At 38.1% G+C, this 25,888-nt stretch overlaps 1 protein-coding gene across 3 annotated transcripts in view; it reads right to left on the bottom strand.

Moving 5' to 3' along the window:
- Positions 1 to 8,060: 8,060 nt before the first annotated feature.
- Positions 8,061 to 25,888, bottom strand: part of LOC101174935 (leucine-rich repeat and fibronectin type III domain-containing protein 1-like protein) — a 79,217-nt gene continuing 61,389 nt past the window's right edge. The window contains exons 9-12 of one of the 3 annotated variants that reach the window (XM_023961611.1): positions 22,349 to 22,995; positions 16,349 to 16,446; positions 13,635 to 14,560; positions 8,061 to 13,254 (exon numbers count right to left, since the gene is read on the bottom strand). In XM_023961611.1, the coding sequence (XP_023817379.1) occupies positions 16,397 to 16,446; positions 22,349 to 22,995 (697 nt within the window). In that variant the 3' untranslated portion in view covers positions 8,061 to 13,254; positions 13,635 to 14,560; positions 16,349 to 16,396. The remainder of the gene's footprint in view (positions 13,255 to 13,634; positions 14,561 to 16,348; positions 16,447 to 22,348; positions 22,996 to 25,888) is intronic. The other 2 variants (XM_023961610.1, XM_023961612.1) reach the window with 2 other exon arrangements.

The following is a 25,888-nucleotide window of genomic DNA, read 5'->3' as shown; positions in this document are numbered from 1 at the left end:
TTGACAAATCCATTAACACGCTTCTGTGATGATTGATGTGCTGGGTATTGATCCTTGGTTTCTTGTTTAAAGAAAATGTATTAATGGTGCAGCTGATAATTGTAATTGTTTTGCAAATTGCAGAGAAGGATAGAGTACTTGCAAAGATTCTTCATTTCGCAATTCAACTTTACTGGGTTTTGTTATGAACAAAGTGACATGGTAGGTTAAAATGCACAGTACAGCAATGGTCTGATTTAAAGAAGAAACATAATTGAAACAATTTTGTTCAAATAAATTAAAAAAAAAATAAAAAAACAAAAATAATTTACAGTCAAAGCTTTTTAGTCTCCTAATTGACTCATCTACATGAAATTTACATATCATTACCCTGAGCAACTAGTCACTGGGGAAAATTTTATGTGTACATGTGCATGCTCCTAAGAGTATTAAGTGTAGCTGAGTGAAGTGTAAATGCTTTTGGATGGATGCATGAACCATGTGCTTCACCTCATCAGAGACCACACACATACAAGCACAGGGGAAGTTAATGAGATGAAACAGACCATAAACGGCATAAACAGCTAAAGTGAATAGATCAGGAAAACATCCATATCTTTTAGCAGTGGGTAAAATGGTAAAATAACCAGCTGCATAATAATTTAAGTTTTTTATAGCTGTAAATCAGAGGGAAATAAAGTGCACACTATCTGCTTGAACACTGTCAGATTTCTATTTGGGCCACTATTTTGCACATCATGTCACTAAAACTCTGAGTGTACATTGTAGAGGGTTGTATGAACGCAGCATTAAAAAAGGTTTTCTATGACAGGCCTTGATAGATTTACAACAAAGAGTATGTTTAATACTTTGTCCCTAATATCGGACTGCAAATCTTTTACTTATTCTTCTATATTCATATTTGTAAACATAACTACAGAGTTTGGCAAACTGTTCCCCAAAACCTGGATAAAACTGAGGCACAGAGTGAAGAGTATGGGCTCTGCAAGTATGAGTCTGAGTGGGTTTGGTTTCTGCTGTTTGCAGATGATGTCCTGTTGGCTTGATGATGTCCTGAGCACTATTCATAGGGGGGATATGGGTGGAGAGGGAAGAAGGTGTTTAGCAACGGCCTGGAGTACGAAGCTGTTTCTGAGTCTGGTGTTGCGGGAGTGGAGGCTAATGTACCTCCTCGCTGAGGTCAGGAGGCTAAAGAGGTTAAGTGGAGGGTGGTGTGTGTCCTTGACAATTGTCAGTGCTTTGCGGGTGGTATAAATGTCCTGCAGGGAGGAGGGGGGCGCTCCAATGATTTTCCTGGCTGTGATCACTATCCGCTGCAGGGCTCTTCTGTTGTTGTCTGTGCAGCTACCACCCCACACAGTGATGCAGCTGGAGAGGATGCTCTCAGTGGTTCCTCTGTAGAATGTGACCATGATGGCTGATGAAGCACTTGACCTTTCTGTTTCCGCAGGAAGTAGAAGCGTTGGCGGGCTTTCTTTGCCAATGATGGGGTGTTCGCGGTCCAGGAGAGGTCCTCACTGATGTGTGCCCCCAGGAATTTTGTGCTGCTCAAAAGGAGTACCGTCGATGATCAGTGGCAGCTGTTGAGTGTGGCCCCTCTGGAAGTTGACAACAATCTCCTCGGTCTTGCTGACACTTAGCAGGAGGTTATTGTTTCTGCACCATTTTGTTAGCAGATCCACCTCTTTCCTGTAGGATGTCTCATCTGCCTTGGTAATGAGACCCACCAGAGTTGTGTCGTCCGAACTTCACAAGGTGGTTAGTGCTGTGGGTTGTTGTGCTGTCATGTGTAAGCAGGGGGAAGAGCAACAGACTAAGCACACAGCCTTGGGGTGCCCCGGTGTTTGGAGTGATTGTACTCAGGGTGTCATTGCCAACACATACTGTTTGTGGTTTTCGGCAGAGGAAGTCTAACAGCCAGTTGCAGGTGGGGGTGCTAAAACCCAGCTAGTCCAGTTAGCCAGCTAGTCAAATGAGTTGTTGTGGTATCATTGTGTTGAGTGCCGAGCTGAAGTCTATGAACAGCATTCTCATATGAGTCCTTTTTGTCCATGTGGGTGAGGGCTGGGTGGAGAGCAGAACAGATGGCATCCTCTGTGGATTGTTTGGGTCGGTATGCAACTGAGAGGGTTCCAGGGTGGATTTTGCTCATATAAACAACTTATTTATAAATTGTTCATAGACTGCATAAAACTGTTTAGTAGAAACACACCTAAAAAAGTTTTACCAAATGATCTGTTGCCTCTTCAACACTGATCTTTTTAGCTCACTTTCTTCCTGCTGCCTGTGGTGTGAGAAGATGGAGAAGGACCAGAAGAAAAGCCATATCACTGTCCCATTCTGGAGACAGAATGAAAAATATTTGCTACAATGTGTAATTATCTATCTTGTTAAAGCAGATTGAAGATTTTTCTGACAACTCAGATGCCACCCTAACTATTTTAATGATGGCAATACCTGTTTCGGGTTTATCATATCTTTTTATTCAGGGAGGCATCACGGGGCTTTTGTAGGCGAGTGGACTTTTTTAGGTTCATTGCTTTTCAGATGAATTCCTTTCGAGGAATCTGAAACCAATTTTTGCTCCAAACAGTCTTGCAAGATCAAATGAAAAAGAGAAAACAATGTAAATATAATCTAACTGAATACTAGGAATTTTTTTTTTTAATATTTAGAGTTTATACTAACCAGTCTTTTGAGGTCCAAAAAACAGAAACATTTAATGAACCTTAGTAGAGATCTGTGGGTCTTGGAAACACTGTCAATGGTTTGGAAAGTTTCTTTCATCGTTTGAGCCACAATAATATTGACCAATAACCATCTGGTTGAATCTTTCAGACTTTCAGTCTTTTCATACTCTTTGATCAAAGTGGTCAGGTTTTGAAGTTAAAAAGAGGTGTTTAAAATGAAGCACAAGTCTATTTTTTAAACAAATACTGTCCAATAACTGGATTTTTTTCCTTTACATAGAATAATAAAAACAGATTTGCCCATTTTTCTTCCACAGACATGTCCAACAGTGAGGGCAGTTGGGACTAAATTCATCCATTCATTTTTCAAGCCTGAATAATTTCTTTCAGGGTCACAGGGTTGCTGGAACTTACGTATACCAGAAAGTGTTGGACAAAGGCAGGGTACACCCTGGACAGGTTGCCAGTCACACTTAGGGACAATTTTGAGATCCCAATTAACCTAAGATGCAACCACCAGCTCACCTTTGCCGACATGTTTTTGTTGTTTTTGACATAATATATGGTCTTTCGGTGTCCTCAATGGAATGATGTATTGTTCAAAAGACAACCATGTGCATTAGTATGCATATGTGTATTATACATTGTGCAACATTTGCTGGAGGTCTGGCAGCACAGGAGCGCATGACAATTATCTTCTTGATGAATTCAATTAAAATGGAAAAAGTAAATACAATCTTTGACTATTTTCTTCCTCTAATAATTACAGGATTGTCTTTGTCCTCATTCTTCATCTGTTCCGCCTTCAGCTGTTGTGATTTACTCTAATCTAGTTCTAAGTGCTGTTTAATTTACAGCAGATGCTCAAAATCTGAGAACACTTTCAAAAAGTCATTGGGGCACAGCATGATTCTACATCTTTTATTTTTAATGGAAATTTAAATTTTTTTAGTTCTGCTTTGTAAAGGCTAATTAAGGATATTTTAAAAGGGCAAATCATCATTTCATTTCAGAGCCATTATCTATGCTAAAAAAGAATTTTTACCGAGATGATACACACATGTATGACAAAAACTCAAAAGCTTCTCAAATCCTGTAGTTACTGGAGTTTAATTATTTTCTAAAGCTGCAGCTAATAAGGTTCTTCGTTACAAAGATTCATCACACAAACCATATGTCCAATACTCTAGAGGAAAATCAGCCATAGCAGACAATTACCACAATTTCTAGTATTTTGTCTACTGAAACAAAAGTACACACAATCTAAAAATAATGAGCACAATCTTTTTATTTTCTTTTTTCATTTGGCACGCATGAAAGAAGATGTAATGTAAAAAGTCTGTTCAGTAACAAAGTAATGCTGTGACAGAATCCGTGTGACGCCTCAGTTGGGGCACTTTTCTTGCTGTTTCTTCACATGTTCAGACTCATGTCATTACAGCCCTATGTCATTTTCTGCCAAACGTTAATAAATATTTTTTTAAAAAGTAGCTCCAATTAAGCCCACAGATTGATGAATCTGAATTTAGACTTCTTTTTTCTTCTAATGGCACTCCTCTGCATCTTTCTAGCAGCAGTTTGTTCATCTGTAAAGTTTTAGCTGGGACAGCACAGTAAGTTAGTCTAATTAGTTGAAATACACTTGATGGGATCTTCTGATGTGTATTCAACCTTGCATAAAACCACGGAGGAGCTGACTTTACAGTTTCCTTTGAGCCGTCCTCATTAAAACACTTCTGCTGGTTATCTGTAGCTTTAATAAAAACCCAATAAGGTACTCCTATTATAAATACTAACCCCTTGCTGATGACAAACGGCTGCTTTTATCACTCCACTCAGAGTGCAATGAAATTGACCCTTAGAGGTCCATTTAAGCTTTACCTGGCAGTTCTAAGTTCTGCATGCTGAAGACAGTTGTGCATTTTACCCCATAATTTATAGTGACACAGTTAAACTTGCTGTCAGAGAGTTTGGCTTTACAGAACATGATACCACACACAGTGACACACTATGTACCCACACTGCGTTTTTCATTTGTTGTTGTTTTCTGTCGCTTTTGTTCTTAAAACGGTTGTTTGGTGTGTATCATTATTTTAAATTGGTTTACTTCAGCTAAATTTACATAAGTTACAGATGCTTTTCTGTTCTTTTTTAATGTTGCACTGTTAAAACTGAATGTCACGTTGCTACTTGAATGTCACTCTGACAATTTGAGACAAAAGAATTGCCCCCTCGTGGGATAAATTAAGTCTTATCTTATGTTATTTTACCACAGTTTCCACTACCATAGAGGTTAAGGGTACCACGTATCAAAAGGGGCAATTTTTTGTGAACAAAAATGATTTTGGAGAAATATTTTTATTTTGTTTCAAAATTACTCAGGTTTGTACTTTGTGATGGAAATTTATGAAACCCACTATCATTCTGAGCTGTACTCTGAGGCAAAACAAAGAAGAGGCTTGCATTGGGTCAACATAACTGATGACATGCAGATCTACCTTCCCATAAAAGCTGGTGAAGCTGGTTTCAACAATTTAAAGAAGTGCTTGGCAGAAATCAAATCTTGGATGGTGGTCAACTTCCTATGTCTGAATGAAAATAAGACAGAGGTGTTTGTTTTTGGAAAGACTGACCTGCTGACAGGTTGCCGTAGTGCTGTTGGCCCCCTGGACCCTTCTTATGTTCCTTTCATTGGGAATCTTGGGGAAACCTTGACAGCCATTTTTGATTTGACAAACAGGTCAGTGTACAGTAGTAGTCCAGTCTCTGCTCCCCCGTCTCCAGCTGGTTCAAAATTCAGCCTGTATTTTTTTGGAATAATTTTTAACATTTTACTTCTGGTTTTGAAATGCTGTAATGGTCTGGCTCCTCAGTATCTTTTTGAACGTTTACATTTTTAGCAGTCCACATCGAGTCCTAAGATCTGAAGATCAAATGCTTTTAAGGCTTCCTAGGACTCGGCTTGTGACTTAGGGAGACAGAGCTTTTCAGTTGCAGCTTCTAAACTCTGGGACGCTCTCGCCTTTTCTGTGAGATCTGCCAGTTCTCGCAGTGATTTTAAGACATTTTTAAAAACTCATCTTTTTACTCAGGCTTTTAACTCCAGTGAGCACATCTAGGGGGTAGCTTGTTAATTTTATTTTTTTGATTGCTTGATTGATTTTATTGTTATTGTTTCTTTATTGAATTCAATTATTTAGTGATTTTATTTTTATTTGGTATGTTCAGCACTTTGGTTGCCTCTGCTTTTACAAGCACTCTACAAATAATAACTTGATTGACATCGATTGATGTAATTCCACCCGGCACAAACCGCAACCATTCATTTCACCTCCATGATGACTTTTCAAATGGTTAAAAAAAGGATACCATCCATATGTTACTAACAAATCAGAGTCCCTGATTGGTCGAAGTTCAAATGGTTTAACTTTCTATGCGCATTCAATGACTGAATGTTTTGTAATTATACCCCAAAAATGGACTGGAAAACTCGCATAGAAATGCGTGAACACGAGAGTTTTGAATGCAGAAGCCCAAAACACGCTAATACCTTAATTTACGCAGACTTTCTATTGGAAGTGGTCGCTTGAATTTGCATTGCCAAGACTTGTGTGAACATAGCATTATTGACACTGATTGCTCTAAAACAGTGGAATTGTTGTTTTGTGTTCATTTAATTTAAGGAAGACTCTTTCAGGTTCACATGATAAATGATCACATAGGTAAAACTTTGGTGACCAGGGATGATACTATTGGTCACCCCCTCTAAACGTGTTTTTGAGGTGTCACATGATAAATGTGGCTGTTAAAAAAATAGGATAGCACCACATCCAGGTGACATACTAGGGGAGGGAAAACCAACTCCCACACTACCTAAATTTGGTCAGTCATTTTTAAATAGTATTCTTCATTTAAAATAAACATGCATTAGCAGGATGTTTAATTTATTTAAAACATTAAATAATTGTTGCTTGGCCATATGCTTTAGTGGAGAAGAACACAGGCAAGAGGTGAAGGAGACAGACAGAAGGTTGGTGATGCATCTCATATAAAAGAGAACAGAGATGACTTCAGGTAGGAATAATTAAACTATTAAAGTCACAAAAACCTAGATTCTCATTCTGTTTTAAACTTTTGCTGACCACCTGTTCACTTATTTTAGGAAAACAAGTGCAGACATATATGACAAGTCAGTCCCAACAGAGAAGAATGAGGAGAGCCGATCAGCTGATGATGAAGATGTCACAGCGGGGGATGAGGGAGTAACCAGGTGCGGAGAGGAGGAGACAGGAGGTTCCAGGGGAACAAGATCTTTAATAACTTAAAAACAAAGTAGAAACCAAAATCCACTGCTTGAGGAGGCTAGAGAAACTCGAAAACACTTGAATGGGGAAATAGCAAACTATGGAGCAGCACAGGAGGAAGGAAAAGACAGGACTTAAGTACATACAGATAAACGAGACATGGGTGATAATGATAAGGGCAGATTGCCACCTTAGATTTTGGTTGTGGCTCATCCAAAAATGCTTGATCCATCTTACATGTTTACGTCTTCTGTGGCAAATTCAGTTTCCTTGGATCCCATGTTTAATTCCTCCACCAACGTTCCATTTCCATCACAAAATCTTTCACAAATAAATACAAATTGTTGTTCAGTGCTTTTCTGGCGATGGTAGTTGTGCAACTCTTTAGGATGTGTGTTTTTCACTCAAGAAGCACTCTGCTTAGAAATGTTTCGTCCGTCTTTAGAAGTATGTGAGTAGAGAGAATCCCTTGACCAACCAATCTCTTGACCAACTGGAACAGGCGGACAGCGGGTAATCTTATGTCACAGTAACTGCCTTAAAATCTATTAAAAATAATTCCCTTTAAACATCCATATGGTGGTGGTATGAGTTGCAACTTGACAAGAATTCTATTCTTCAAGAGTGGCAAATTGAAAAAAAAGATGTCAAGTTTCCAATGTGAGATCGAGTCATCACATTGAAACCTTCTAAGCTTCTCATTTATCACCCATAATTCACAGACTTCTCTTCTCTATTTGATAGTCACTGCAATTAGTTGAAACACCTTCTACACTGTGGATATGTTATATATGTTATTTATATTGTTATTTATGTCACTATAGGTTTACTATAGTAATCCAAATCACAACGTGATTACACCAACTTGAAGTTTTATATTTTTGAAATATTGACAATTTATTTAATCTAGTGATTATAAAAAATGTTGAGTAAATTTCTAAATGATCTTTGAACCAGTTAATTTTTCATTTTGAAAGTGAGTCTTGGTCAACCAATTGTGTGCCAGTATAACTAAAGAAAATAAACATAGGACTAAAACGTATAAAAATGACGAGCCAGTCTTCCAAAGAGTGTCCCGGTTGTTTTATTTTATTAGAAAATGTCAACACACCATAAAAATTACATGTACAAAACTATAGATTTGGAATTCTTTTATGTACACTTACAAAAGATAAAGCCCAAATAAAAGGTGAGAACAAGAGAGGGAAAGGTGAAAACTCTGTGTTTTTTGGGTTGAGTTTGTCCTAAGATGGGTACCAGGGTATGAGGTTCTTGTCCAAGAGATTCTTTTCCATTTCCTTTTCTATCATCAAACATACTGTACTTCCAGGGAACTATGAACCAACAGGATTGTAATGGCTACATTGATACTGCTAAACAGCAGCATGTGCAATTACACACACATAGACACACGCACATGTGAATGCCGATTATTTGAAACTGCATGTGTGCCACACAACCTACTCACACAATTGCATTTGAAATACATGCAAGAGGTGCCATTAAGGAGCTTCTGCAATGTTGGGTTGTCAGTCAGAAGTGTCAGAAATTGATCATTAAATGAGAGAAGACCTGTAATTACCAATGCTTGAGAATCTAAATCCTCTTTTTGGAGATAATCATGATGGAGTGACAGCAAAAAGTAACATCTACAATTTGAAGAAGTAATTTGAAGCCGTTTGATGGTTTTTTTCTTCACATCAAACAACAGAAAAATTTGGATCCATCCATTTTGCACCCTCACAACATCCTATCCTATCATCGATCGAATGTGTAAACAAATGTATCGACAAAGTCACTAATGCTGAAAATGTTTGATGTGAAAATTCCATACGTATATGATTTGTGTTATTTGGTACCCTGCTTCTGAAAGTGTTTCTATTGAAATGCTTCATTGCTGTATATTGACCAACACTTGACCTTTGTCCTGATTGGTGGGCCTGAAAAGAAGGAGAGAAAAAGGAAAATCACTTTTTTTTTTTACCACTTTCTTACCTCACACTTGCAGAGAACATATAATAAAGATCTATTGTTATTGATCTGGACGGCTGCAGTTTGAAGACATTTACACATCGTCCAATCTAAGCTGCTTCAGGTCGGTGATCCGGCTGCCACCGCCCTGTGGCCTCCCAATTTCATCATGACGCCACCATCGCCTGACTGACTGACACCTACATTAATGACCACACCAACGATTCAAAAAATGGGTGGCAGCACATCGCGCGGTGGCAGTTGTATATGTGACCGTAGCATTAAGAAAGAGGTGTCTCATCTTTGATATATTTGTTCATTAAGGTCATTGCATTTGTGTTTAATTACCCAAATGATCTGCTATGAATGTTGGTATAAGACTAATCTGATAAATACTTGTGAAAAATGAGTAGATATTGTCCATTGAACTGCATGTTCCATCCATCCATCCATCCATCCATCCATCCATCCATCCATCCATCCATCCATCCATCCATCCATCCATCCATCCATCCATCCATCCATCCATCCATCCATCCATCAATCCATCTTCTGAACCTAATGAGTCCCTTTAAGGCTCACAGGGCTGCTGGAGCCCACTCGGCAACTGTTGAGGGAAGGCAGGGCATACTTTGAGCAGGTTTCTAGTCTTTTGCAGGGCCACACACTCACATGCACACACTTAGGGACGATTCAGAGGTATGGATTATCCTATGAAGCATGTTTTTGGATTGCAAAAAGGAAGCTGGATTGCCTGAAGAAAAGCCATGTATGGGAAGAGCATGCCAACTCCACAAAGAAAAGTCCAGCCAGGGCCTATCACTTTGCTGCCCCACTTACAATCCTCATAAGCCCTAATTTGAACTTTTTACCTACTTTTCAAACAGATAGTACTATGACCATCATTCACCAAAAGAAATACATTATTTTCACATAAATGATTGTTTAAATTAACCATGAATACTCAAGCTTTTTTGGTTAGATGTTGAACAATTGCATGATTTGAAGTTTATCCATCCATTTATTATACTCGTTTTTCCTGTTCCTGGATGTGGATGCTAGAGTCTATCCCAGCTACAAAAGATCCTGGACAGCTTGCTTGTTCTTTGCAGGGATAGTGATAAACTTGTCTAATTTTTTTTAGAACAAAATCCCTAGCAGATATAGAAAAATCCAGAAGTGGACATTAATAGCACAAATCTACTAGACATCAAATTTCCTCACCGGCTGTTTTTAACACAAACTGTACTGGACGATAGCAGAGTAATCTGTTGCCTCAAAGCAAGTTTTTGGTACCCGCCTTGGTAAGGGATTATTTGAATGGAGCATCCATTTTTTACTTGCATTTTCAGCAATTTTTGGATACCTTGGATTCCCCCCATAATTCAAATGCATGCCTTTCTGTTTCTAAATTATTATTTGAGGTGGATGTAAGTGTGGATGGGTGCTTGTCTTTTTAGCTTTTTAGCAGCTTGTCTGATGTGACTGCCTTTTCCTCCAGCCATGTCCTGTTATCCTTAGTATTATCCATTAATCTAGATCAGGGGTGTTAACCTTGATTGCTCAGGGGTCCAAAATCCAAAACACACTGAAGCTCGCTGGCCTAAAAACTAAACTTTTAAAACTTACCTTATTTAACATAAATTTGGATAAAGATAGACTGAAAATATTATTCCAGAATAAATCAACATAAACCTTAAATAACTTATATTTTTATCTCCATAAAAATATATCCTGTTACATTTATACAATTTAGAGAAAAAGTAAACCATAAAAGAAAAAAACATTGACATTTCTTCACTCTCATGTTATTTTATGTAAAAAATAAACTTCAATTTTAAATATACCAAAAGATTTGCTCTCAATAAAAATAGATCCAGTCAAAATTATAAAAGTTCAAAATAGCAATTGGCTGCAAAACAAAAGAAACAAAACCTGGAAAAATTAATAAAATTAGTGTTTTTCAGCAATAAATCAAATTTTCTTTTCTTTGCTCTTGTGTCATTTTATCAGAGCTGGACACCTGGCATCCTTTTTTGTCACCAAGTTGGTTTGTGTTTGGTGTGAGGTCCTGTGTTGTGGAGACGACTCCTGTCTACTGTTTGGTTAATCTTCATCACTGAGAAGAGCTTCTTACACAGAAACATGCGACCAAACATGTGCTGCATGTAGACGGAGCTGGGCCATTTCTGCAGGAATGGAGTGAATAAACTGTGCAGCCCTGCAGTGTCGTACTTTGCCGTCGGTGTGCCAAAACACTGCAGCTTAATCAGCTCCATCTGAATCTGCACAGGTGCAGTTTCCACAGTGACGGCAAACGGATTATGAAGTGAATCAAAATTCCTTTTTTGTTTTTTAAAGTTACCACAGCACTGTGCAAACTCAGTGTGTTTAGCTTCTCAGCAAAGTGCGAACTTGATGTTTGTCTCATAGCTCCGTCTTAGAATATATTCTTCAATTACAGCCAAATTTGCTCCACAAATGAGACAAACGGCTTTACTGGTAATGTCAGTAAACATTTATTCTGCCTCTAATCAATTTTTGAAGGCTCTGTTTTCAGAATAAACCTCATTCTCTTCGGCATCGTGAGGGAAAGTAGTATTCACCAAGGCAGCTAAAGCGCTGCATTATGGGATCTGTAATGAAAAGATGCCACTGTCATAGTTTGTCGGACAGCTAAAGCGCTGCATTATAGGATCTGTAGTGAATATGTTATCAGCACTACATTCCGCTGGGCCATTAATAACAATAATGTAACATGATCTTGTGGGCCGTATCAAATTACATGACGAGCCAGATGTGGCCCGCCGGCTATGACTTTGACACATGTGGTCTAGACAGAGAGATGAATCCTGTGTGTTCATATTTGTTTTACCCTTTTACTAACTCAGTTTTTAAAGTTACAACAAAAGTAATGATACATGTTGTCCTTACAAAACAGAAAATAACCATGTGGACCCAGCTAAAATGTAATCTCTCAGTGCAATACAAATAAGTGGAGAATGACTTCAAGTTCATGTTTGAGACAATGTAAACTAACTGATGACTCCTCATGCAACGGAGATGCAACGCACCAATATTTAACATGCTTGAAGTTTGTAACATTTACTGAAATGCACTTTATTAAGAATTTTTTTATTAGAATTTTATTTCCAGAACATCAAACTACAATCAAAAGGATTTCTATTTTGTTTTGCTTTAGCACTTGGCAAAATATCATTTTCGAGATCTTTTTGCTTTAAAAGTGACTGATAACATATTTATTCACTGAACGGTGATCAGATATTTACTCTACAACTGCCATGATGCAGAGTTTGCCCTTAATGGATATTTTGTCTTAGTTTGAACATGAACGACTTTTCAAGTAGATTATTTAGCACATAGGACATACAGGTTAGCCTGTTTTATTAGAAATTGTCCTAGGTATTTTCTGTTTTGGTTGGTCTTTCTCAAACAAGGTACAGAGCAATGTTTGATTTCCGTTTTTCATTTGTTTGCTTTGTTTCTTGACGCTGCATCCAAAATCAAACAGATCCGATTCTGCTTCGCTGATGAGATGCACAGAAAGCTTTTGTGAAGTGGCAGAGAAAGAGAAGCAAGGGGATTATCAACTACAGCTGCAAGGTACAGTTTCAGTGTTCAATTACAGCTGCTCTTTCTGTAACTATTGCTACCATAATGTGTCTAAATATATACACGTTATGGCATATATATACACTTTTTCTTCTGAAATTTGTAACTTTAAATGAACAAGGTTTGAACTTTTGACCCCTCCCTATAGTGGAGCTGCTTATTAAAGTAAGGATACACTTTGTGGTACAAGCACCAAATTTGACCTGAATGTACCTTAACATCCCCTCTCAGAAAAGTACATTGGTCTCAAAAAAATCCTAAATTTTAAAATATAGAATATATTTATAATATACATTTGATAGTATTCTGTAGATGCCCCTCATGTTTAAAGATCACATTTTGTGCATGAACAGCCCATATTGTGGAGACTGGGCAAATAGACATTGAATATTTTTTTAACAATTGAGTGTATGGTCACCATCTTTACAAATGGCCACCATTTTGGATTTTTTTTTCTTGTGACTAAAATGCTTTTCTGAAAGAAAGGATCTAAGGTACATCCTGTCCAAATTTGGGGATTGTACCACAAAATGCACAAAACTAACTAGCTCTGCTACATAGGCCAAGCAGTTCACGAAGGCTGTGCTCATATCCACACCAACTCCCAGCCTGTCTTCTCTGTTCTATGATTGTTCTATTATTGTGTCAAGAAGGCACTTGAGAAAATAAGGAGAATGAGTGAGATAAACAAAGTAAGAAATGCAATCCTTTCACCTGCACTGACATAAGTAGAAAACACCAATGACACATCATTTAGCCTAAGAGGTTCTCTAATTTTCTACGTGACAGCAATTAGAAAACTGCATGTTAAAATGCTGTTCTCATTAGATTCTAGACCTTTAACTGCAGAAGACACAGCAACGTCTAGTGAGTGCTGAATTATGGGGCAGGATCTTACATTAGTGAAGTGCCAAGGTGACCTCTGGTAGGTAATCATATGTCAGACTAATTAGAGAGCTTGCATATTCCAGCGTGAGGTATTCTCAATTGGCTTCTTGTTTAATCAAGTTAATGGGCTAATCTGCCGATTACTCACCTGTTTAAACACTGATGATGAGGTTTGAAACAGGGCCTCTTCCTCATCATCATCATCCTCAACAGTCCCATTCAATGGAAAGCAGGAGATGCAGGATCATGGCTGCTTGCTGGTTTATGACAGGTATAAATTGTCTACAGTCGTTTAATCTGCATCCATGAGTGGAAATTCCCAGGAGAGACCTCAATTTTGATTTGTTTTAATTTTGTCACATTGGGTTATCTGCTCTTCTTTTCAATGTTCTGTTGTGTCTGGGGATCTGTTTCTGATGAAAGCAATCCAGTCCCAGTCGTGAGCCAGTTCCACTTCAGCTTTTCCAGGATCAGCTCAGCTCTGTGACGTTTTACAGACTTGTGTTGATCAGTGGTGAATAACAGACTGAAGCTACGGCAAGTCTACTTTGCAGGAGTCCCACATGTTGACGGCATAGTAATAGTAGACACAGTATCCTTGAATGTTTTTCTGTGGGATATTAATTCTTTTCTAACCAATTTATTCAAGTATCTTTTTTTGGTATATTGATGCTGTGCTAGATGGCGAAAGTGAGCTCATTCTCGTTTTTTGTTCATTCTGAAACAGCAACATTTTACTCTGCTTCATGCTGTTTTTGTTATATTCAGAAATCTTTTCAACTGCTTACTTCAGAACGGATTTTTTTCAAATGGAAAATGGCCTTCATTTAGAACTGATTAAGTTGATCATACTCTTATCACATCTTGACACAGGTGTCCAAGTCGAACTGCAGAACCAGGATAAGCACTTGAAAGTAAACCAGATTGATTTCCATGAAAAGAAAAAAAGAAAATGCATATGCCAAACAGGAGATGCAGGAAGATGAGATATACGACACTTTTTTCTTCAGCTTTTATCTGCTTCTTTTCACTGAAGATGGTCTTCACATTTATCAGAACAACAGCATCAGGGTTCTAGAAGAAAAGAGAGAATACAAACAAGTAAGACAATGGATAATTAGAATTGTGGTATAGCAGGGAAAAACACATTAGAAGCAAGCAAAAAACCCTATTTTTTTTAAAAGGAATATTCAGGATAGAAAATGATGGAAAGATTTTGGAGTACACTGAGGTTTTAGGAGAATAAAAAAGGAAAAGGTTTGGATAAATCAATAAGGGTAAGAAAAAAAAAACACTTCCAAAGATTTAGCTATAGTGTTATGGCAAAAAAAAAGGTTTTACGAGACTTTCCATGCTGCAAATTTGATTTGTTCTCCTAGTTTGATGAAAAATACATGTCTAAAAACCTGTATGTCAGCAACAATAATACCAAACTTTTTAGACTTAATTACCATGAACAATGAGAAAAAACTGTGAAGACAGAGACAACGTTTTACTGTACCATATTTAAAGTTTTTTATTTAAATGTCCTCTCAATGTTCAATGCCATTTATGTTTTCCAACATTAAATGTTTGCCAGATCAAAAAATATGATTCTGCTTTGTTGTAATGTAACAGAGTTTTCTTGATGCAACAGCCGCAAATACAACGGCCACCGCAGGATAGGAAGGCATTGGGAGAATCTCAGCTGCCACCGCCTAATGTTTTAGAATATTGTTGGCTTTTTTGCATTCTTCTTAGCATCATCTGCAATGCAATGCCATGATGAGTTTTGTACAGAATCAATGCTGTCTCCCCATTTGGACCATGGTGACCATCGATTGCAAAATCGACGTCCGTTCCCCGGTCCTTCTCAACAGCCGTCTTCAAGTTCACTCGCTACTTACCTTATGATTGCTAACACATCGACGGTGGCAGTGGGATGGCTGCACAGGGGCAGGGGGATGGCTGGAGGGTGGCAGTCTGAAATCAGACGATTTTGGGGACCGTGAAGACTCTTCTATTGGTCAGTTATTGCGCTGCTGCCTTCCTGCCACCCGCCTGCCGCTGGACGACCTCCAAAAACTGCCAGATGTAAAAAGAAATCGTCCTATCTCCGTTTATTTTTTTAAAACCTCGGCGCCAGCCATATGTAAAATGCAACTGCCGTCTTCCGATTACAAATGCCACAGCAAAGCCATCTGCCTATTTTGCTGAAAAACCTGCATTTAGGCGCAGTTCTGTGGCATTTTGACTCCCTTGTTTAAAGTAAAACGGCATTAAACATTTATGCATAAGCTTGCAGAGGTGTGCTGCTCTACTTTGTCCTGGAAGCATAATGCCACATCTGCTATTTTTCAAGTATCCATAGTTTTTAGGAGAGCTTTGTCAGAGGTTATCTACCTTTTAGTGGTAATTATTTACAGCCACAACTTTTTGTATCAATGAAAGGACAAGGTGTCATTTTATTTTTAACTTGGTGTGCAATCATCCATTTCATAGCCAATCTGCAGTGTTTCCTTAAACTTCCTCTCCAATCTACTCTCTGGCTGGAAAAGGTGAAGGCGCTTTGTTATAAATAAGATATAAAGCACGAGTGGAGAAAGGTGTAAAAAATGGCCCAGAAAACAGATGACACTTAAGTTGTTCAATGTTGAAAATAAACAAAAAGGAACAAAAGAATGTTTGAGATGGAAACAGCAGTGAAAATGTGCAAAGAAGGAATCTGGGGAAGATACTTAGCAAGACACTCCATTTCTGTAAAGTCATTCAGGAGTAAAGCACTTGCATGATTCAATGACAAGTTTGGAGCACAAACTTGGAAGGGAAAAAAAGGAAAAAAAGAGTTAAAAATAGGAAAATTCATAGAACATAAGTCATTACTCTTTGTCTTCAGCGTTGGCCCAATTTCATTGCGAGGCTGGCAGACCCTCAGTTGTTAAAAGCTCTCCATTTGACACTATGAGGCCTCCTGTCATTTGCTGTCAGGGTTGTCCAAGAAACAGACGTGAAAGAGAAATGAAAAAGGAAACAGAACACAAACAACAAAGGGGCACAGAAAAAAAATATTAAGAACCAATGAAAAACAATAACTCAGATAAAGCTGAAGTATTGGGGAGAAAATAAAGGAAAATAGCTGGAATGATCAGAAAAGGGGCAAGATAGGAGACGAAAAATAGCATGTGCAGGAGCTTTGTGAAAAACAGCAGGAGGGGAAAGGAAGTAATTCCAGCAGAATGCAGAGATACTGGTGGCAGTGAAGAATGAGGCTGAGTATTCAGGATGACACTGAAAGGAGTGATGACTGATTAAAATACAAGAGGGACAGACAGGCTTGGGGGTCATAAAGGGGCCAGAAGAAGAACACACACTTGCACTTGACACAGACTCACACATCCTTGTTGTATTATTCCCTATCCTGTCTAACCTTGAAGAAACATCTGTTCAGGCTCAAGGCAGCTAAACATATGCATAAACAGACGTACAGGGAATCAGCAGTTGACCCTGATCTTTCACACACGCACGAAAAAAAAGCAAAAAAAAAAAGGACAAAACCACATGTAACTCTTAGAATGTTCACTGAACGAGAAGTGTTTTTAGTCTCTTTGCGACATTTGTGTGGGTTTTTTTTTTTTTTGTTTGTTTAATGTCACAGTTTTTAATCAAACTAATACTTGATTGGGCACAACTGTTGTAAGTTTTGTTCAATGTGCTCGTTTGGCAACAATTAATCCAGCTCCAAAGTATTCTAGGTAATAGCCAAGTTAGCCCTTCTGTTGGCTAGTTTCTTTTCTGGCATTGTTGCATATCAAAAAGTCCAAGGTTACAAGAACAGGGCCATAAAGTTTCAAAAGACTTATTCACTTATTTTCATAAATAACAAATGCTGTACATTTTGAAAAATTCACTACTCACCACAAGTTAGGGAAACCATTTATTTGCATGAATACTTTTCCTGTGCCTGAATTTAATTAAAAAAATGGAAAGTTTCCCTTTGAAATCACTTATAATGACTAAAAAAAACCAAATGTTCATTATTTTGATATTTATTACCCCAAATGTTAACACATCATAAAAATAGCTCCAAATGACAAAGAATGACTATGTCAATAGTGGTCATTTCCACCATTTGTCACAATAACAGTTTGACAGCAGCGTGTCATGGTCCTCACAAACCTCATGATGTTGTTCTGAGCCAAATAGTTCCACTCTTCCACAAGCGCTACATGCAGCTCTGCCAGGTCACTTGTTGGTGGGGTAAAACATCCAGTCTCTGCTTCAGCTGGTCCCAGACGTGCTTTATGGGATTCAGGTCAGGGGACATTGCTGGCCATACCATATGAGGCACTCCCACTTCCTGATGTCCAGCTGTGACAATTCTGGCACAATATGATGAAACATTAGCATCCATGAACAGAAAGTTGAAGGTGTGCTTGTGTAATTGTAGGATGACGATGATGGGTTCTATGTCTCTGAGGTAAAAAGGTGCAGTGACCGAGCCATCGACAATAAATTAATGTTGTGCTTACTGGTGATGCCTGCCCAGACTGCTGCACCTGCCCCACCAAAGCAATTAATGGGCAATTCACGTTGACCTTGGAGTATCGCTCACCTCGCCTTCTCCAGTAACGCTGACGACTATCATTTCTGTGCAACGTGACCAGACACTCATCAGTGAACATGACAGTAGACCGATGCTGCATTGTCCAGGTCACATGGTCACACTTGTGCCCATTGTAAACGTTCATGGTGGTGTCTTGGTGTCGGTGGAGTCATCTGCAATGGTTGTCTGGCATTCAGCTGAAAGCAGTGGAGTCGGCTGTGAATGGTTTGTCTGGAAACCCTAGAATCCTTCCATCTAGCTTAGGCTCCAACATTGTTCACCACTTTTGTTGCACCCATAATGTTAGCTTGGGGTTGTGAGGGACTGTAAGCTAATGGGAGAGAGTGTAGACAAATAGATCATGGACAATTCTCGTTGGCTTACCCGTCCCGCCCACAACTCGGAGGCAAATTTCGAAACCCCTGCCATGCTGTAGAAACTATGTCCTAGAAAACAACACAGTTTTGTTTTTCTTTTGTTTGTTTTTTTGCTAAAAACTGCATAATCATAATTAAAAAACCACTGGAAATGTTTTTGCAATGGATCAAAAGATGACTGGAGTGGGACTTTAACTTTACTCCCGACCACAAAATTAAAGCCCAAAAAACTTGTGATAATTGAAATAAAAAATTGAACCCTTTAATTATTTTTCACGATAATGTGACTTTTCATAATAAAAAAAGCCATTTTAGTTTATGGTGGTTGTTAATGCCGCTTTTTGACCTTTTTTTTTTAAATCATCACTGAAACTACAAAAACTACAATGTTAATTAATCATGTAGTATATTAAAATAGAAAAAGAAGTTATTCTTTTTGGTTTTGGGTAACATTAGTGAAAATTGGGGCAGTTCAATGGGCTCTTTGTGTTTCTGTTAGCTAAGTTCTTCAGATCTCTCACCCTCTGCAACTCTTTGATCAGATCAATGTTGTCTTTCTTTGCAGTGCAGTAAGCACTAAAACACATCACAGGCAAGGGTACACCCCATGAAACCCATACTACAAGACAGGAGTTTTTCCCTGACTGCAGGTTGCCCTCAAAGTGTCAATGATCTTGGAATCAAAAGATAGAAACACAGAAGGCCAGTGGCAGTTTTCTTTTTTTTTTTTTAACAGCCCATGAAAATGAAAATTAGTGATTATTCTGCCTGTCTTTTGTCTGAGATGAGATGGCATCTCCTTTAAATGACTCATCGCAGTCATTTTGAGTTCCAATTAGGTATGAAATGCTAATTTAGTATAGAGGAGATGAATGGATACATACTGAGTTAGAGATATGGTTATATACATAAGTGATTAAATACATAAAAGTTAAATACATAAAAGTTCCCTTTGTTGTTACTAATCAAAAATGAAAAGAATAACAATTTTCATTAGTTTGAAATTTAATACTGCAAATATTAACACAATGGCACTGCATTATTTACATTGTGCCCACTGTGGCGTCACCTGCATCGGTAGTTTGGCTTTAAGTCAAAGTGATGGAGTCAGTTGCCAACACCCTAGTACCCCTCCCATCACATACATTGGGCTGTAGCTGTGCTGCATTTGGAAAACCATGTCTAAATGCATAGGTCCTTAGGTACTGGTCATCGTTGTGGTCTGTTTCTGGTGGGTCTTTGCTCTGGGCTCTGTCACAAACTTTGCCAGTAGTTCTCCTTTGTTTTTTTATTTATTCATTTATTGAGCACCTTTTACCACCATTTATTGAAGCCCTAAGTGATGTTCACAATACTACATCAATACATGATAACATGCTAAAAAGAAAAAAAATAGACATGAATTAAGAATTTAATAATAAAAACTTTAAAAAAGTTAGTGTCTTGATGAAAGTCTGCTGATGACTATTTGAGATACACCAAATTCAAGAGCAACACCTGAGTGCCTACAAGGTGGCGCTGTTCATCTATTAAGTGTCCTTGTGTGAGGTTTTTGAGAAAATTTGTTTTTTATATCAGATTTTTGAAATTAATGCCACATTGAAAATGTTTTTCTGTCCCACTTTATGATAAAGATCCCTTTATTAATTCTAATTAACGCACTATGACACATTATTTAAATATTTAGTAATGTATTAACAAACACTTTTATGCAATATGTTGTATTACAAAGTGTATTTTTTTAATGCATTAGTTAGCAGTTAACTTATGCTTATTAGTCTACCTTACCTAAAGCATTGGTAAAAGTGTTCCTTTGCAATTGCTTAGCGTTAAGCATGCATCAACAACAGATGAGTTAGTATGTATAGCCTAGTCAGACGTTATCATTTACTATGGTTGTTTGTTTGGAGTTAGGAAACAAATGTAACTAAGGTTTTATTTGCCTGTGTGTTCTTATTAAATCCTTTAAAACTGCATACCTGCTGCTTAACTGCTTAACCATTGTTAATAATTATGAAATGATTATTGGAAGCTTATTGTAAAGTGTGAAAAATTATCCCCTAGGAAACTCCAAATTTATAGCTTTCTTCAGATTACTGTTTTTCTAATACAGAGTTATTGCCTGTGACACACGGAAACTCTTCAACCGTTTGCACAAGTAAGGTAATTTCAAAAACTCCTGACGTGGCAAAAGCAGCTTTGCATAACGGCTTTGTGATGTAATGCAAAACTTGGTAGAGTAACTTTTCTCTGCGTCAGTTTCAGTTTATTTACATCGATTGCGTAAATAGGCACTATAGTGTTACATATCACACAAGAGTTTTTTTTAACCAAACCGAGTCCACCGCTTTGACTTGAAGGCCAGACAACCATTGCAGGTGACTCAAATGACACCAAGACACCGCCGTGAACATTTGCAGTGGGAACAAGACAATGTGACCTGGACAATGCAGCAATTGCACACCATTCTTTACTGATGAGTTTCAGAACACCTTGCACGGAAATGATGGTTGTCAGCCTTGCTAGAGAAGGCGAGGTGAGCGATACACCAAGGTCAACATGATCCCCAAGATTCGCTTTGATGGAGGTGTTGCAACAGTCTAGACAGGTATTAAAAGTCTGATTAGAAAAATAATTTGTTTAATGTAGATGGTCCAGTCTCTGTACGTTCTTACCTCAGAGACATCGGGGAACCCATTGTTTCTCTATTCCACCTGCACACCCCCAACCTTCTGTTCATGCTTCACCACATGGTTCCAGAATCGTCACGGCTGGACATCGGAAAGCTGGAGTGCCAGATATGGTTTGGTCAGCGATGTCCCCTAACCTGAATCCAATGGAGCAGCTGAACCAGAGACTGGATGACCGGGCAAAACTGCATGTAGGACTTGTGGAAGAGTGGAATACATTGCTTCAGATCAACATCATTAGGCTAGTGAGGAGCTGTTAAGCTGTTGTTTCAGATATTGGTGGAAATACCCTTAATTAAATATTTTCCTTATTTAAGGCTATCTTTATTTTTTTTTTGGGGTTATAACACTAATTAAATTGTTTTTCTTTCCATTATTAGTGGCAATATCAAACAGACTTCTTATTCTTTCCAATAAATTTAATACCATAGTCGAGAAGCACATAAGTAAGTTAAAATATCCCTAAATTATTGTGAGTAGTGTACTCAGCACTCCTTGACTTTTGAGTTCTTCAACAAAACATAAATTTAGATTTATTTTGGGGGATTTCAGGGAAAAGTGTTGTAAAAGTAAATCCAAACCAACATCTCTAGCAGTTGGAGTTTTATTACCTGCTAACTTACATTATTGTTAACATGTTCTTTATCACAAAATAACATTCTGTCAAAAAATCATGTACTAAGGCTTTAGGCAACTTTAGGGGCATTAGCAAGCTTGTATTTTTTAAGCTTTGTTAAGAGGAACAAGCACATGTTACACAAAGGTTTTTAACCCTTTAATCCATTAAAGTTGTGTTATTCATGACATACATGATAGCATTATTTTTTTTTAGAAGTAAGACCTAATAACTAGATGCACAAATAAAACAATAAAGTTTAAACTAAAATAATATTCTGTAATCAACTTTAGCAAACTTCTTCTTAAAAAATGTCCATTGGCATAATCTATATCTTTGGAGCTCAACATATAGTGTAAGGATTCTTAGTAACTAACTATCCCCTTGTTTTTAGAGCATACTCAAATTTACGCTGAAAAACCCTACACCTGTTTGTCATTTTTACTATTTCTTTTTTAGTTTTCTTACTTTTTGGTGTTTTATAATCTGTGCAAATCTATTCATCTGCCAGTTGACGCTTTAGCTCTGTACTTTGACATGTGCTTTTTTATTCTACAAACCTCTCCACCCATTGTTCTCCATTCGTCCATACATTACCTGCCAGTTCCCTGGGAGAGGAAGGCTCTTTGGCAACAGATGATGGTCTGACTTTCATCTCAATGCCTGCTCTTGAGGGGAAGCGGGTCTTGGTTGGTGACATGAGCTCGTCACTGGCCAAGGAGTCAGCCTTTGCCATAGCACTATGTCCACTGTTCTCCTCTACCAATTCAACTGAGTCTCTCATAGTGTTGCTGGGTGACAAGACTCTGGATGGTGAAAGCACCTGCTCTTCCTGACTGTCTATCATCTTTGAGGCAGAGCGAGGGAACACTTGGACTTGACTGCCTCCTCCTTGACCATTGCTCTGTGGTCTTGGAGCTGTAGCCATGATGGCAGCTTTTCCGTGGCCTGTGCTTTGTTGGCTGTAAACCTTGTATCGAATCATTAGAATGATAATGAAGACTAACACAGACGCAACAATAATCCCGCCAATGATGATGATCATAGTGCCACCCAAAAAGTGGCTGTGCAGTGCTTGACACTGGCTGAAGTCAGTGTCTGTGGTGAACGACAGACATCCCAAGGGGCGTGTTGCAGTCAGTGACGTGATGACATCATCCAACACAGCCAGGACACAAAGATCGTAGCTACGTCCAGCGACTAGGTCCCTGACCATGAAGTCATTGCTGGTGGATGGAATCATTCTGTCAGAGAGAAAAACAAAAAAAACAACAACCATATTATTCAAAGTATAGTGGAACTCTCTAACATTAGACAATCTGTACTATGATCAAGTATTTTGAACCACAAAGTACAGTTTTTTTGGCTGTTGGCTTCTGTCCATAATTTTTGCAGAGGTGGGCCAGAGTCGAGTTATGTTGGCTCTGATTGGCTCTGGTTGATGTGATATTAAACATGCTGAGGAGTAATTCTCCAAATCTTTTATTTCAGATGAGTGATCCTTCATGTTGTTTGATATTTGCTACAAATTGTTTGCAGTAAAATGGCTCAGATGTGTGTGCAAACAAAAAACAGACCGTTAGTGCAGGATGCAGTAATTTAGGTCCTTTCGACCTTAGTCCAGTCTGATTGTTTCCAGATGAGAGAGGAATGGTTCCCAGGTACTTAAAAGTGGCAAATGAACAGGTTCATAAGGATCTGAGTTATTTCCATTTGTTTCTTTGAAAATACATCAGGGACTCATTGTTGGAAAGAAGGTGCATCAGGAGATTTCCATTCTTGCAGAATTAGTCACTTGGCTACTTCACTCCAAATTACAGTGGTCACTGCATTGTTGCAGGGATATTCTTAATTGTCTGCTTTAGACTGAATAGGTTTTTAGTAGGCCTTAGAAAACCAATGAAATATTATAGACCCATATCCAGTCATAGAAGAGCGGAACCAGAAAGTATGAGACAGCGTTCCCTCTGATATCTTACATCTGTCACATACAGGAAAAAACGAGGGATGAATAATAATGCAAATAATGAACAGTCTTAAATATATTTAGTTGTTAATAGATCAGGAATGAACCTTGGTTAAGCATTTATCTCACATTAAGTCAGATAACTCCTCCTTCCAAACATCCCTAATTTTTACTGTATGTGTTGTAACACAATAATTAAACATATGAACAATTGTAGAAGTATGATAGTCCGGAGGGCTCTTTAGTATACCAAAAATCTCATGCTTTGTAGGAAAATTCTGGATTTTTGATTGGATAGTGTCTGACTTGTAAATAATGAAAAAAATGTGGATGAGGTGTGTTATGTTGTTCCTGAAGGTGGTTACAACTCAGGTTAATGTCAGGTTAATGTAGCACTCAGATTTATTTTAATCACATTTTTTGTTTTAAATTTTACATATGTTTTGACATTTGAAAGCGCTTTGAACATTTCAGTGGACTGTATGGTGGCGCAGTGTTTAACACTTTTACCTCACAGAAAGAAGGATGCAGTTCAAATCCCAACTAGGACCTCTGTATGGTGTGGAAGTTCTCCTTGTGCATGTGTGGGTGTATTCTAGATACTCTGGCTTCCTCCCAAAGTCCAAAAACATGCTTCATAGGTTGATTGATTACTCTAAATTGTCCCTAGGTGTGTTGCCCTGTGACAGGCTGGTGATCTTTCCAGGGTGTACCCTGGCATTGCCCAACAGTAGATTAGGCTCTGTAACTTCAAAAGGGATAGATCAGGTCAACCCTTGTGCTATCCTAGGTACTTTAACATTGGGAGTTGGGTCATCTAGACCCCACTAGACAGTGCGCTGAACTTGTTTTCTTCAATGATTTGTGATCTTCACTGGTGTCCATGGATTACATGAAATCTTTCCACCTTTATCCACCTTTGTCATGTTAGGGAGAACACGTCAATGTAAGGGTGGGGTCATCTAAGATAGCACAAGGGTTAAGAAAATGGGTGGATGGATGGAAGTTTTCAGCTTCTTTGTTTATTGATTCTTTTTATTTTACATTGATACAATCAAAGCAGCGAGGTTTGACTAAACAAAACTGACTTGGGTCTAAAGGTGTCAATATTATGCCAAATGTTTAAAAATGAAAGCTGTATCAGTGATGCATTTACTGTCATTGAATATTTTTCAGTAGTACAGCCCAAGGCACAACAGTCACCTCATCAGTCTTATTTCCCCACAGAGCTTGAATTCATTAGTCTTTGATGTGACAGACCCTTTACACATCCATTCCTCTCAATTGCCAAACCATTTACCTTTGATTGAAAAGTTATCATTCTTTCTATTGTTACCCTCTCCTTCTGCCTTTTACTGGGTAAATAGTGCAGATCCAATTTTACCTTAGCTTCTTTGATGGATTCAGGCAAAAAAAAAAGAAAAATCAGTAAAAGTAAGCAATTCCATTTTCTGTGCTATCTCTTTTTAACTTTATTTCCCCTGGGTGTTTAAGGAATAACGGGGGGAATGTCAAACTGCCACATATAACCATTGTATGTTATCCAACTCCCTTTTCCCTCTAGGTTCATTTATGTGTTCCCTTTATGCTAGAAATCATCCATGGCCATCTTCACCTCATAATGTTTTCACAGTTTTCAATGGAGACTGACACCCTTTAGTATACAACTAGATTTTAAACACAATGATGGGATGTCAGGATAATAATTTGTGTATTTTTCTGTATATGTTGACAAAAGCTAGTGAAGAACAGGGAAGGCTGGTCTCTTCGCAGGGCCAACCTCAGTTTAACTTAGCAGTTAGCTGCTTTTCTCCACTTCAGAATCTGCCAGAGTTCTGTTAATTGTGTAAACAGTTGAGGAGTTTCAGTAGTCCAAAGAATGTCCACACTGGAGCCAATGCTCTGCTGTTACAGGGTTAAACCAAAATGAGACATTTGAGCGCTCCCCCACAAACTATCATTTACAGAAACAGACCCCATTTGCATTTTATATTTTGCTTACATTATTATCCTAATCCCCTAAAAAATATAACAAAGGTCGTCATAGTCTTTTTTGTTTTTTTCTAGTAATTAGGTCCATTCAAATAAGAACTTACATCCAGAAGATCTCTAAAATAAAGTTACTCACATAACATATATTCACACCAAGCGACAATTTAGTCATCAATTAT

The sequence above is a fragment of the Oryzias latipes genome, chromosome 13, assembly GCF_002234675.1.
Source record: "Oryzias latipes chromosome 13, ASM223467v1".
Lineage (NCBI taxonomy): Eukaryota > Metazoa > Chordata > Actinopteri > Beloniformes > Adrianichthyidae > Oryzias > Oryzias latipes.
Note: the sequence above shows the minus strand (reverse complement) of the source record. Positions and strands in the feature narration are given on the sequence as shown.